This window comes from Fulmarus glacialis, unplaced genomic scaffold (assembly GCF_000690835.1).
Source record: "Fulmarus glacialis isolate BGI_N327 unplaced genomic scaffold, ASM69083v1 scaffold33169, whole genome shotgun sequence".
NCBI classification, from domain to species: domain Eukaryota; kingdom Metazoa; phylum Chordata; class Aves; order Procellariiformes; family Procellariidae; genus Fulmarus; species Fulmarus glacialis.
Genome location: NW_009235974.1, coordinates 13,472 through 27,524, shown reverse-complemented (window position 1 = coordinate 27,524; position 14,053 = coordinate 13,472). Strand labels below are relative to the sequence as shown.

At 40.2% G+C, this 14,053-nt stretch overlaps 1 protein-coding gene across 1 annotated transcript in view; it reads right to left on the bottom strand.

Moving 5' to 3' along the window:
- Positions 1-114: 114 nt before the first annotated feature.
- The window catches only part of CA4 (carbonic anhydrase IV), a 19,066-nt gene continuing 5,127 nt past the window's right edge, over positions 115-14,053 (bottom strand). Inside the window, exons 2-8 of the mRNA XM_009586216.1 lie at positions 6,720-6,773; positions 5,752-5,922; positions 3,193-3,350; positions 2,368-2,460; positions 2,037-2,100; positions 1,382-1,545; positions 115-303 (exon numbers count right to left, since the gene is read on the bottom strand). Coding sequence (XP_009584511.1) covers positions 115-303; positions 1,382-1,545; positions 2,037-2,100; positions 2,368-2,460; positions 3,193-3,350; positions 5,752-5,922; positions 6,720-6,773 — 893 coding nt within the window. The remainder of the gene's footprint in view (positions 304-1,381; positions 1,546-2,036; positions 2,101-2,367; positions 2,461-3,192; positions 3,351-5,751; positions 5,923-6,719; positions 6,774-14,053) is intronic.

Sequence of the window (14,053 nt, the reverse complement as noted above, 5' to 3'; positions counted from 1 at the left end):
AGATATGATTCATGAGTTGGTAGTTAGAGAGACTACTTGATACAAAGAACCAACAACAGCAACAACAAAAAAAAACTCCAGCAAGCCCAGAACCTTGAATGAGGTGAGAAGTGTTCATTGGAAAAGAGAAGTCAGGATGTACGTAAGCATCAGGACCAACATTAAAACCTTAGCTGTAGGCAGGAGGATGCTGGCACTGGACCAGTACACCTTTCGTTCGTACAGAAACTGAACAGGCCGGAAATTTTCAACCATGTAAGTTGAGTTCTTCCCATCAAAGTGGACTGTTGAAAATTGAGAAATCTGCAGACATTGAAGAAAAAAATAGATCATTAAATCCTTTTTCCATGGAACACTGGAAATTGTGATATTATAAATCTGCAGTGCCTTACTCTGTGGCATTGTTTTGAACTGTATGGATGCATTAAATCTTGCAGGAAACAATGTGATGGAGGCTGCTGCCAGAGGTCACCAACAGATGACTTCTTTTAGCCTTGGAAATCATGGGGACTTCCTTTCTGTGTGAGCCAAATGCTTTGTCCGGCTCAAGGACCTGGTTACACCAGTCCTCTTGACGCACACAGTCCTGTCCTTGTCCATCACGTCACAGTGACACAAAGTGAGAGGACTAGGATTTCTTTCTTCGCTTCAAATTTCTAACTGCTTCAGCAAGAAGCTGGCCCAGAGCAAGCGGATGCTCAGTCTTGTGTACTGTGCTATGCTGACTTGTGTGTGGCTGAGCACTGCCCTGTGACTGAAGTGATCATGAGTACCCTGCAGGTAAGGAACTAAAATACAGATGCTGGCTCTCGGCCAGGCTGTGCTGGCTAGTAGCATTGCTGAGAGCCAACTCCAGGACATCCGGATTTTTTGATCATGTCCTCTGTCAGCTGAACAATCTGTATTTTCGAGGCAGTCATGATTCAGTCTCCTGTTCCTCTCTATAGGACAAAAATGGGTTGTTTAAAGCTGATGCTGATAGACTCAAAGTTTGCATTTCGAAGTGTTCTGTTCTGGTATCCTGATACTTACGACAATAGGAGAAAAGCGGTGAAATTTGGGGGTGAGCAGATGACGGCAGTGGAAGTGCTGCTGACTAAGCGCTGAGCTAGGTGTTTACCTGGGGGTTTGTTTGGCTTTCTTTTCGTCATTTCCCCTTCCTTCCCCTTTCCTGCCATTTTTTGAGAGATGATTTAATAGGGTCGAAAACCTGGCACTAGGGACCGTGTTTAGGCAATGCCAAGCACGTGTGTGTGTGCCATGGGAACACAGCAGCGGGGCAGCTTGTAACAAGTCTGTGTTAAACTGTGGGAGCCAGCAGGCAGGCAGAGGGACAAAATAACCGTAAGCAGCCCTTTCAGGCTACCCCTCTGCGACTTACCTGAGAAATACTGAGTTCAATTGGCTTCTCAAATACTGTCCAGATGACACCCTCGTGGCAGTCGGGAGTGGTGAGGGAGCCCTCATACCGATAGTACCTTCCAAGGTCTTCTTCAGGTGGGAGAAGAGAACTCAGTGGCAAAGGCTCCATCTGTGCTGTTTGCCCTAGACAAACCATGTGGAAATAGCGCTTGTAACAAGCGCGGCTGCAGGATTTGTTCACACTTGTCTTCAAAAGCGGCTGCTGCTCGTGGCTATGTAAAGCCTCGTCCCCACGCAACTTTCCCCCCGCCCGGGGCAGCCGCGCTGCGCTGCTCGGGAAAGCCCCTGCCAGCCGCAGCGTCCCGCAGGGCACGAGTCACACACACCTCTCGTGTTAACGCTCTGCACGTGTTTCTTCGCGCTTTGCTTCCTCCTGCAGAAGCAGGAATACTCATTCTGGTGCTGGGGGGTTTCTTCACTGCAAATATGGAGCACTAGATGTTCTCCCACCTGCCATGCTCTGAGTGCTTGACAAACTAACCTTTATCTTTTGGCTTTGACTTTCAAGTAACAATCTCTACTGTAATTAGAACAGGATTGGACCATGAACTGCCTGGCAGTATATGTGCTCGAAATAAATATGTGTTGCATTTTGACCAACACATGTGTCTTACCTTTGTATTTAATATTCTGTAATTCATTTATTAGACTTGCATAGTTTTTATTTTCTTCTTCAACCTGAAATGGAAATATTTTGATTCCAAATCACGCATTTCTCAACAACTGGTTGCTTTAAATTAGTTGTGAATAAACCAGAAAAGAACCACAAGGCTAAAAGATAACAGCAAGCAGAATATAGAAAAGGGTAAGAGAACTAAGTGGCACTGAATGCTTGCAGAAGACAGGCAGGCTTAGGTCTTGGACTACTGTAACATTAACACAATCGATCCCTCAGCCAAATTGCTGGTAGATTTGAGATAGGCAATTAAAAATTTGCCTGCCTACCTTTATAAAGAATGCTAACACGGCCACACCATCTGCATTTTTCTTCGCTTCTGTTATATCCGAAACATCTTCTCTTATGTGGACAATATGAAGCTGTAACACAATAGTCAAGGCCAATTATTTGTCCATTTTCCTCTACAGTTCGTTGCTGTAAGTGCAGCCCGGCTGCTTCTCTGCACCTACGCTGCAGCGGGGCTGGAGCTGCTTTGCTGCTCACAGGCTGGGGACAGACAGCTCGAGGCCCTTGCCCTGAGGCAGGAACTATGCAATAAGTGGACTGTCATTTGAAACTTCATTCATCAACAATGGTATCATTTCATACATCTCCCCAGAAGGTGAAGTGCTCTGTGGACTGCTGCAACCCTCAATTTTCAGCCTGTGCAGCGGAACAGGCAGATTTTTACGTCATGGTTTGAAAGGGGGGTGGTTTCCTTCCACCAATCCATGTGTATCAGCGCTGGAGATTTGTCTTGCCTTGGAGAGAATATTTTTTACAGTTTCGTAGGTTGATTCATGGTTGCAGTCCCAGAAATTAATATATAATCTGAATAAGCAGTGTGAGAGTGTAATCAGACTGTATAGACTTTGAAATGTGTCTCCTCCCAAAGGCTATATAACTCCAGATTTGTTGTCTGTCCTGTGCCTTTGCTATGCAAAACTAGTCTGTTTTCCTGCGTGCTCTGTTTAGTGAGCAACGTGTCCTCGGTTCTTTATTTCCACTGTTGGGGTTTCATAGGAGAACTAGCCAGTAGTTTTTGTGCAACCGTATCTTAAAAAGCCAGAGTTCTTGAGTAAAAGCCATAATCCACAAACAGTCTCACCTACCTCCATGGCCTGTTTTTCTCCATCTATGCTGTGCTCTGACCCGGGAAGGTATTGCTGCACACCTTGGACTCCCCAGTGCAAATGAAATTCTACCGCCTTGTATTTTCTTCCCAGACCGCCACCTCCAATTTTAGGGGATGTGCTTAATATTACTTTGACTGGGGAAAACAAATAAGTAGTTTAAAAAAAAAATCAGACCATACATTTATAGTATTTGAGAGTAGAGAGGTGCATGTTCTTGAGCTTCAAATTTATCCTGAAGTTCTAGCTTGGTTTTTCAAACCAAGTGTTCCAGAAGTTCAACTCTACAGAAGCTGAACTCTTACAAAATGTTAGCTGAGATTAATCTGAGATGAGAGGGAGAAATATCATAGCCCACTTCCCAGTAATATGCAACAGCATTCGGGCATCCCGCTATGGTACAGCACTTGGAGCGTCTGTTCCCATTTCTACGTAGGATTTGCTCTGTGAACTTGAATGACTTGTGTAGAGCTTCACTTGCTGGAGAGCTGAGCTACCCAGGACAGAAAAGGACAGAGCACTACTTTGGATTGTTCTGGGGTAGGGGTTTTATAGACTTTTATGGCATCCATTGGTATATCCTTTGGAGTATCATCCGTTTATTGCATTTTGAAGAAAACAATAGTCTTTCCTTGATTGCACTGAGGGGATTTGTAGGGATTTGTTCACTGCCATTATAACCCCAGGAGTCAGAGCTACTTATACCTTTCAGAAGACCCTATATTCCTCCATTTTTTGTCTAAGAGAACACCCTCTATCAAAGTATTCTTAAAAGTAAACTGGATCAGAGTGTATGTGGTTTTTAAGCATCATTTTTATCCCCTATTGTCTGCACTGTAACATTTGTTTTAGGCAGGGTTTAAAGATGTTCTGTTTTAATTTAGAGTACTGTTGCAACTTAAGCCTAAGCATCTAAGTCATTATTTAATGTGATGCTTGATCTGTTGAAAACAAAATTTTCTTAGAAGATATTTTTCTAGCTATAAATCACCATAACTTCCTGTGCTTGAGACATTTGGGATATATTTTTAAAATTTACTTATTAAGACCTCTACATTAAGCACAATACTTTTCTTTCCATAGGAAAGATTGTTTTGACCTGGATTGAAGCCCCAGAGATTTCATTTCTGTTCTAAATTCCAAATGAACTGGAAGCTTGTGTGAGTCATTTAATTACTTTGCCTTTTTATCTGTAAATGGATGAGTAACATATCTTTGTTGGCTTTGTTTATTTAGATTGTAGGACCTTTGAGATCCTGACCTTTGCTATCTGCACATCATCGAACATAATGACAGTCTAATCTCATGTAGGGCTTCTAATTGCAGCTGTAATTTAAGCAATAACAGTTCCAGTGTACTCATTGTAGCACAGGAATTGCTTGCCCTCAGAAAGAAGAAATTTTAAAAGCCCAGATTAAAAACCTAATCTTTTTACGTGTCTGGGAAAGATGAAAATTCTCACCAATCCTTATGAATATTAATTTGTGTGTAAAAGATATTTCTATGCACAGCGACTGTAATATGGAGATTCTAGAATATAATTCTGTAATGAGAAAGTCATTAACCCATATACTAGTGAAAAGTCAAAACCTGTCTTTTTCTTATGGTCTGTCAAATAGTGACATTTTAAACTAGAATCTCTGGCTGTGAAAATTGAGCCAGCTGTCTACCTTCCTACCTTTCCATTTTAAGATAGGAAAATATTTGCCACTTGCAACTTTCCATTTTAGGGATTTGGCAGTTAAAACAATCCATCTAAGATTTTTAGAACACCTATAGATAATTAAAAAAAAAAAAAGGACAAGATTTATTTTTAAAGTTGAAGTAATTTAGCATAATATTGTTGAAACGTCATCATTAGTATTGCTTTTAGTGAAGGAAAGTGGAGGAAGTGAAACAGTGCTAAATTGCTATTCACTGATTCACTGTTTACTGAATCAGTAAGCGGCTGATCAACAAGCTCACATTAGATTACATCTGCATGCAGAGAAAACAGGTTGAAATCTAAGACGACTTCAGCTCATTATTTAAAGAACTAGTAAGACGCACACTGCAAGCCACTGGTTGAATGACTTTCCCAGATGATGTTCTTCTTCAGCAGAATTCTTCTTTGTGCAGAAGCAAGAGTCAGGAAGGGCAAGCCCAGAAATGAAGGGTATGGGAGCATTCAGCAGAAGTTATACACCTCTGCCAAAACTGTTGTCTTAAACCCCTATACTCACCTGCCCCCTAGTCCTAGAGGTTCCCTAGACATCTCAAGTCCTGCTTCTGCATATGCACAGAACCAATTTCTGCCGAGACACTCAAGGACCATGTCCAGGATTCAAAAACTAGATAATTCCCACAATGTTGCCAGAAGACCTTGGTTCAGTTTTGCTTCTGAAATATAGGGGTGCTATCTTATTTTCGCTTGCTTGCTTTTAAGTGGCAGTAGTGATATCTAACACCTTGCCTAGGACATGGAGGAAGCAAATGCATGGTTCCAAATGAAGGCACAGGTAAATCCCATAATAACAGTAATAATTTGACAGTACTTGCCTGTGTGTCCATTATTTTCTATGTTCCATTTCGAAGATCCCTTCACATCATATCCTTCAAAATTCAGTGGCTTAAGGCTCTTGTCATAAATGACGTTTTTGGTGACAATATTGATAGGTGACTGTTTGTTTCCTTTGCAGGTGACATCTGTTAGATACCATTGTCGAGGATCTATTTAAGGACGAAGAAAATTTTTTTTTTCTGTAGACTGCAAATCCTTGAGAAAACCAAACCACCGAACAGTCAACAGATTCTTGTTTGGGAAATTGGAGACATCTTTGAAGAAAAGGTCTTTGGGTGTTGGAATTTAATACAGGAACTTTCTCAGCATATCATTTTTTGTAGTTTTAAAAATATGTGTCAAGAATGTTCTGTTAAGCTTAATAGGAAAATATGCACATGTAAATGGCTGTAAAATAGAAAGTGAACTACCACTGAGGTTGGCTGAACTATAGAAACTATAGAAACTTGGAAAGAAAGTGTGGTGGTGATGGTGGTGGGGCGGGGTGTGAAATGCCATTCCCAGCACAGTCAGTTCCAGGGGGGGCTGGGCAGGACACAGGGATGAGCAAGGGAGCAGGCAGCCTAGGTGGATACTGCTGGTAAAACAAAAGGTGCAGCTGTAGGTAGAACATTAGGATTTTTTCAAAACTGTCCTTAAAAATTTAAATAGCTCTCTATACCCAGCTTGCTGGGATGATTACCTCTGGAGCACATTTAGAGGTATTTTTAGATTTGTAGCATTATCCTTGGTTGAAACAAAATGAAGAGTTAGAACAAACACTGGTATCTTCAAAATACCCTTCTTTAGGTATCCTGTTTAACACTTATGTTTGCATTTAACATGATCGTGCAGCATTAAATGCTGAGTTGTGTGAATGTTTGCATTATTTCTATAAAAAGGCCCTTTGCAAAACAGAAGAATCCAAACACTAATGTGACTGGAAAAATGCATTGTTTAGCAGTACCTTTACAGTGTGGCTGCTCATGCTTCTGTGACTGATAGCACCAATGGCCTCCAACTAAAAAAAAAAAAAAAATCAGATATTGAAAATTATATGAACGAAAAGCTGTACAAATTGTCCTCCCGAAAAGCAGATGTGAAATGGATTCACAACTTGTGATCCTCAGAGAGTGATAACTGGACACACAGTTTTGACAACTTCTTGGTTTTGTCTGCCCGATTTTATTAGAGTAAGATGTTTCATTTCTTAAATATATAAACAACAGAGGCTGGTAATAGGTGAGTGCTTTGGCTGTAAAGTGTGGAACACACCATCCAGCGAGTCTAGCTGGGTTCTAATATCAAATAATTCAGAAGAGAGCATAAAAATCCTGCAGTAAGCAGCTCTGTCTCTCTCTAGATCTCCTCCTGGTCTTGAATGAATCAGTTTATACCTGTTAATATTCCTTCCAAAAAACTGTGCTAGCATGAAATGGTAGAACTCTGGTTGGGTTGCAGTTCTAAATAACTTGGTTTTGGAACTTTGGCTTCAGGGACTTCTTGAGGCAAAATTCCACATCTGAATATATGTAGTGTTAAAATAAATTTCCTTTCATCAGTTCTGTACTTGCCATCCTTTCATATACTTGTAAATTCACTTACGCAATATGACTTATCTCACTCTGTTCCAGGAACTATTTTAAAGATTACTTGGTGCAGTAAGGGATTTTAAGAAATGAAGGATCTCATTTCCTGAAAGACGTGAAGAATCTTTTATTCTAACTCAGCTGTGATCCCACACAGATGGTTGAAAAATTTTTCAATAGAACGTCTTACTCTTACTTTTTCATTGCCAGAAGAAACGTGAAATTCAGAGGCAGAGAGCTGATTTAACTTAAGTGTGTGTGGATCCAGTCAGGAAAGTAAGCACTATTTTGTTTATCGCAGCGTGCTTCAATGGCTGTTTATGACAGTTATAAAGTTTAAATGGACTTTAACAGGAATAGTTATCTTTGGCTATTTAACTTCAATCAATAACAATTCAAAATCTCTTATAATCATGATTAATACTATAGTTTCTGCTTGCCTATGATTAGTAAATTATAGACATTTTAACAAATGGCTAATCAATTTTTAGGGATTATTATGGAGGAGTTCTGTCATCAGATTGCTAATTGCCATAATTTGTGATATTTTATAATACATCTGCTGGAAGGCTTATAACAGCTTTTAACACCTTTATCTTCATATCAGTAGCATAACAATACCACCCATCTATTAAGTATTTAGAATAAGTTATAAATAGAACCTTGATATAAAATGTGGCTAGCTATAACAACAGAGGGAGACTTGGATGAGCTTGTGGCAGTTAATATAATCTTGAAAAAATGCTAGTATTTTAGTTCATCTCTCACAAAAATTAAATTCATGCTGAAAACTATAAATAATGTTGACTCGCTTTCTGGTTTAGCAAATGTTTAGTAATATTGAGAAGAAAAGTAAACACTGTTGCTACATTTTTATTGTAAGAACTGTAGTGATTTCTTCGTTGTTGTTCCACTAATATTTTATAATTATAAAAAAAATTATTTCAACAAAGTTTTCTTTTGACACACTTCTAAACATTCACAAACCTTAGCTTTAGGACCTGCCATTTTTAAAACTGATTGTTGCATTTTTTCAGGCCTGTGTACACAAGACAGCGGCCAGACCTCCAGCAGCGCTGAGCGATTTCCCATCTCCACTGGGAAACAGCAGAACCAGGAGTTCCAAGCACAGAATGTCACCAAGTGCCTTAATCGATATTTTAATCAATAAATGCCTAGCAAATACCAGGTAAGCCAATCTTCACAATGCTTGATTATGTTTCATACGTGTTAGTGTTTGCATGGATGAATGACTGCAGACATATTTTTGGCAACTGCTCTCGCCCAGTGGTCAGTATATGCTTTAATAATGGCTGCACCAGCACCCTGTGCTTGGGAGTGGTCTTTCTTTGCAAGTTATATGTGCATGAACCTTCAGAAGAGAAAATGCTGCATGCGGGAATAACCTGGACACAAACCTTTAAGGGTGGTAGCATCTATGTGGCGTGAGAGGATAGTTACCTGCAAAGGTTTGGTCTCAAACTCTTTGGGATGTGAGTTAAACCAGAGAGGAAAGCTGTCAGGTGAGAAATCAAGGTCGGTTGAGGTATTCCGGTCTGTTTACCGTAAATCCTTGGAACAAGGTCTACTGTTCTGGGTTTGTACAGTGCCTTGCACAATGGGAGTGTGATCGTGACTTAGACATCAAAGCATGACTGTAGTGCAAATCAAATTTTACAGTCAATATGATTCACAATTAGGAGTAAGTGCAGTAAGTTCATTGTTCATCGGGTCCCATGTTGTGGAGCTTTCAGACCATGACCATAGAACCACGAAAATCAAAGATGACCACAGGAAACACTGAGGGAAGGTAAATATCACCAAATCATATTGTCAGTGGTCCTGATACAGCGTCTCTCTACCAGAGGAGTGAAATGGAAGAGGGTTATGGAGCCTTTCATTGCTGAGTCTGAGTCCAACCCTTCTCAAACAAAGCAATCACTGACTTTTTACCAGCTGATAGGTGTTTGGCAGGTTCTTTCAAATAAGCTTGTGGGTTTCAATCATGTCTTCATAGATTGACACATGAGCACACTAAAAATCTTTCAGCCTGCACATCAAGATGATGGGGAGAAAAAGTTTAAAAAATTAAAATTAAAAAAAAATCCAGCTCTCAGGTGGCTACTGCTGCCTTACATCCAGCACTCATGAGTATCCTTCCCTCCTTCTATTGAATGCAAGTACACCAAATAATTAGCGCCTAATTTTTGCAAGCTTTCTGCAAAATTCCTGATGTCTACAAACTAACAAAGGGTTAGTGTTCTTCCATCCAGTACTTATCACAGTTGTGGTTTAGAAAGTTGGATGGTATCAGTGAAGTAGAACAGGATATAAATTCAGCAGTTCATAAGAAAAGGTCCTTAAAGCTGTTAAACCTTAAACAATGAGCTAATTAAACATTGCAGAATGCCTGAGCAAACAATGAATTAATGTTTATTGTGAACTAGATTTTTTTTGTTGTTGGCAGTAATGTAACATTAGAGAACAGGATCTTTTGTGTAGATACTGTTCAGGAAGAATCAAACTGCCATAGCCTGTGTCACTTACAAGGAAAATTTGCATTTGGATTTTATTTGAGTCCGGTGTGATTCCTCCCTACGTATAGGGACCTTGCATTTACAATGGTCCTTTTTTCCCCCTGGGCTTTATGGCTTTATTTCTGAAGCAAGAAGGAAAGAGACTTCTCACATCCAGTCGGTTGTATGTGGTCTTGGGCATGATTATGCCCTAAGGTATGTTGTCTAGTCTAGTTTTAATTGTCTGAGCGGCTCCTGCTACTTCCCTTAGGAGACTTTTCCACTGTCTATTAGCCTTCACTGTCAGGAAACGTTTCCTGTTTAATAATTTTCCACTTGCTTATCTGCATCCCATCACTCCTAGAAATATCACTGAACCACCCTAAACAATTCTTTTCCCTCCCTGGTGTTTACAGCATTCAAACAGTTCCTTCATAATCTGTAATTCCTGTTCTTGGTCCATCCATCCTTTGTCCCATCTCTTGACAACATGCCCTTCACCTTTCCACCCTTTCCACTTCAAAATCTTTCACCTCGCTTCCTCTGAAGCCCCTTTCTTCCAGGCACTCAGTAATTATCAGATCGTGCCCTGCAGTCCTCTCACCTGACTGCTCTTTCAATCAAACCTCAGCTCCCCCATTTTCTTTCTTGTTGTTTATTTTATTGCCCAGAAAAATGCAGCAGAACATGGGGTTTTTTTGTGTTTGGGGTTTTTTTGTTTGTTTTTGTAGTTGAGATGCTGAAACCATTGCTGTCATATGAGCTGCTCTTGAGGGTTTCATATCTTACTCCCATACCTTGCTGGTACGCGTGAGTTAAGCCATGAGCATCCACGTTTCGCTCAGGATAGTATTAGATGCTAGTCAGGATTTCCAAAAGCTCCTTGCCTAATTGGCATTAAATAGAGACATTTGCATTGTTGTCACCATTGGAAGTAATATCATTCAGTATTCATATACATTCAGTATACGTATACACCTGGACTTAGAATTGCTATATTATCAGCTATATCTGGCTCTTACGTCATATTATGGATTCTTGATTTAAGTGGCGACGCACCATATCATAGGTGTCACCTTGACTTTATTGGGTTTTAATTTAGAGCAGGGCTGAACTGGGCTGAAGGCCTCCTCTTCCTTCACAAAGTTCAAGACAGTTAAATTTAGGGAGTCTCTCTTGGCAAGTAAGCAGTCCTACTTATCTCTGTTTCTTCCTTGTCAAATTTACAACTGGTTTCCTGACCAAAGCCGTTTCTTGGCACCAGAATAGCTGGAAAACAATACAATTACGTATTGTTTTCATTTTATTGTAAATGTTTTCAATTGTTTTAGCTATCAAGCCTAGCTTGGAAGCTTGAGGCAAAAAATTCCTTCAGTTGAGCACTCCCTCTTCTGTTCACTTACGCAGCCGGATGGAGGACAGCGCTTCTGGCTGGAAGCCAGGGTGCTAGCACTTTGCCAATGTGCTATTGTGTGATCTAGGAAAAGACCCTTAAGCTCTTTGGACCATAGTCAGATTGCCCGAATTCCATAAAAGTTCCTAAATCTGCTTTGTTCTACTTGTTCCCTGCTTACTGCCCTACTTGGACCTGGTGAGCTGCTGCTTGGAAGCCTGCGTCTCCTCTGACTCAGTGCCCTGAGACAGGTGCTGTTCAGGCTAGCTGAAGATTGCCCTTTTAATTTGTCCATCTGCACAAAAGAGTTACTAAAACAGGTTTTATCCTTCCAGATAAAGTGGTTGGAAATCTGTTCATTTTATATGTTGACGGCTAGCTATTTTTATTAACTGTATTTAATCTCTTGAAGTGTGAATGACCTTTATGCCACTAGCAGCCCGAAGTACTGAGACAGTAAGAATATCCTCCCTTGCTTTTTAGTTAAAATCCCTTCTCTCTTTCACTGACTGACTCCTTTGTTTGCCCCTTTAGCTCTCTTGTCACTCTCTTTCAGCCATGTCCTCGCTGCAATTCATTGTTTTCTGGGACACAGAGCTGATAGTGCTCCCACTGCACTGCTGCTTTTCAGAAAGCCCAGGCTGCCCTGAATGTCATAGTTCTCATTACTGCCCTATTGTCCACTGGTTTCAAATCCATCCCTAAAATCTGTTGTAACCGCCGGCTTTGCAGCAGAGTGAAGGCTGGCCTTTTCTACAAAAATGGCAAAAGCTATTTTTGCATGCAGTGTATTTTTAGTTTTGGTTTGTGTTGGGCTCTTTCTATTTTAATGTTGCTTTGTGAAACTTATTATCTTTAGTATGAAAGACAAAGCAATTTAAAAGCAAGTGGTATCTAAGTCTGTCTTTCTAATTAATAAGATTGCTGAATACAAACTGAGCATGCATACATAAGTCTATTTATACATTCTTAAGTATTACACATCCTCAGGAAGTCCTGATCAACTACTTTGACAGGCAAAATCAGTTCCAAATATTTACTTCTAGATTTGTGTATCCTAACCATGTAAAAACAAATTTGTGATCATTCATCTCTCTTCTATTCACTTTTACCTGGAAATTTTATTTTTCATAATGATATACATCTGTATGTATGTACATTCCAAGTTATTACGGGGAGTTAGCCTTGAAAATAAGCTTTATTTTAATAGTGAAGCATTACAAGTAACCACATCTGATTTGAGCACAGTGTTTATAATTTGCACGTGGATACATAAATCACATGCTCAATGAGGTCTTTGTCTGTAACACATATAAACTAAAGGAAAAATCCAAGGAGATTGGAGGATTCTAGATATGCCCTATAAACACTTGCAAACTACTTCCTTTGTGTCAGGGAGTGAGGAAAATGTTTTTAGCTGTGACCTGTGATACTGCTGTAGCCTCTGTCATATATATGTCTCCTCATAAATTTGCTGTACCAAAGAAGGAAGCTGGCCTTTAACAAAAAATGAGTATCTAGGGCTAAGGTGATTTGCTTCTGTGCAGTATTTTGCTTTGCTTTGTTTACAACAGAGGCAGTGTCAAACAAAATTCAGAAATCCTTTTTTTAGTGTTTTTAAAATTTAATTCAAACAAATTACTTTGTGGCTTTACTGTCCTTTTGTAGTCCTTTGTGCTGGGTTTATGATGACTGATCCTATGGCTAGAAATGTGACTGAAAATCTAATAACACGCCATTAGATATATTCTGCAGCATAACAAAGCATCTCCTGCAGTGCCACAAACAGGGGAAAAAAGCCTATTCGCATGGAGACAAACACTAGCTGAGGAACTGGACCTTGCAGCATGTCTTGAAGACCTAAAGGTTTGTGGTGGTTATTTGGACAGCTAAGAGAAAGGTGTTTCACAGCAGCGCCTGCCTCTGAAACTGCTTTTCTGCTTCCAGTCTTCAAAATCTAAATGTAAGGGCTAGGAGAAATCCTGACTCCAATTTTCTTAAGTATGACAGTGCACAACTTGCAGCATATAAGGGATATTCCAATTCTTATGCTGATACCTTTTGCTATCAGAGAAAGGAAAGTAATTCTTAAGCTGAAGTAATGTCACTTGTCACCTGCATATGGCTTCTATGTATGGCTTCTACCATGCTCCTTTCCTTCCCCAGAGCTGAAGTGAAGAGCAGCAGGAAAGCACCCTGGCTTGGATGCTGGAGAAGGACGAGGTGATGCAGCACATTGCAGTTCTGCATGAGGTCAGCTAAACAGTGAGTTAATACAAATTGATGACAATGTAGTGTACTCACGCTAGTCAGGCTGATCCTTAAATGGAGCATTAATAATGTGATTGGGTCCACAGTGTACATGGAAAATTGCCCACTCACTGCGTGTCACCAGAAACAGGCTGCAAACTAGTGAACAATGATTTTTGAACTGGGAGCTGTGATGCCCTTGGATGCATCAGCCTAGTAAAAAATCTGTCTGCTCAAGAACCTCGATACCTATTGAGGCATCGCATAGCTGTATGCTGCCTTAGGCACAGCATGGATAAAACAAAGCAGGATTCATCTCATCTGTGATGTCAGTAATTCATCACTACATGCCATATGCAATCACTCTTTAGCAGTTCAGAAGTCATGCCATGGGGATGAGGGGCAGTTGTTGGATTCATACGTGATGGAGGCAGCAGAGGTGATCTTACAATGTTTACATGTGTAATTCTTTAAGAGGAAGTCAGGATCTGCAGATGGATGTAGATTACAGCAAGGTGTGACTGCACAGCCCATATTCTTGAATAACTCCACA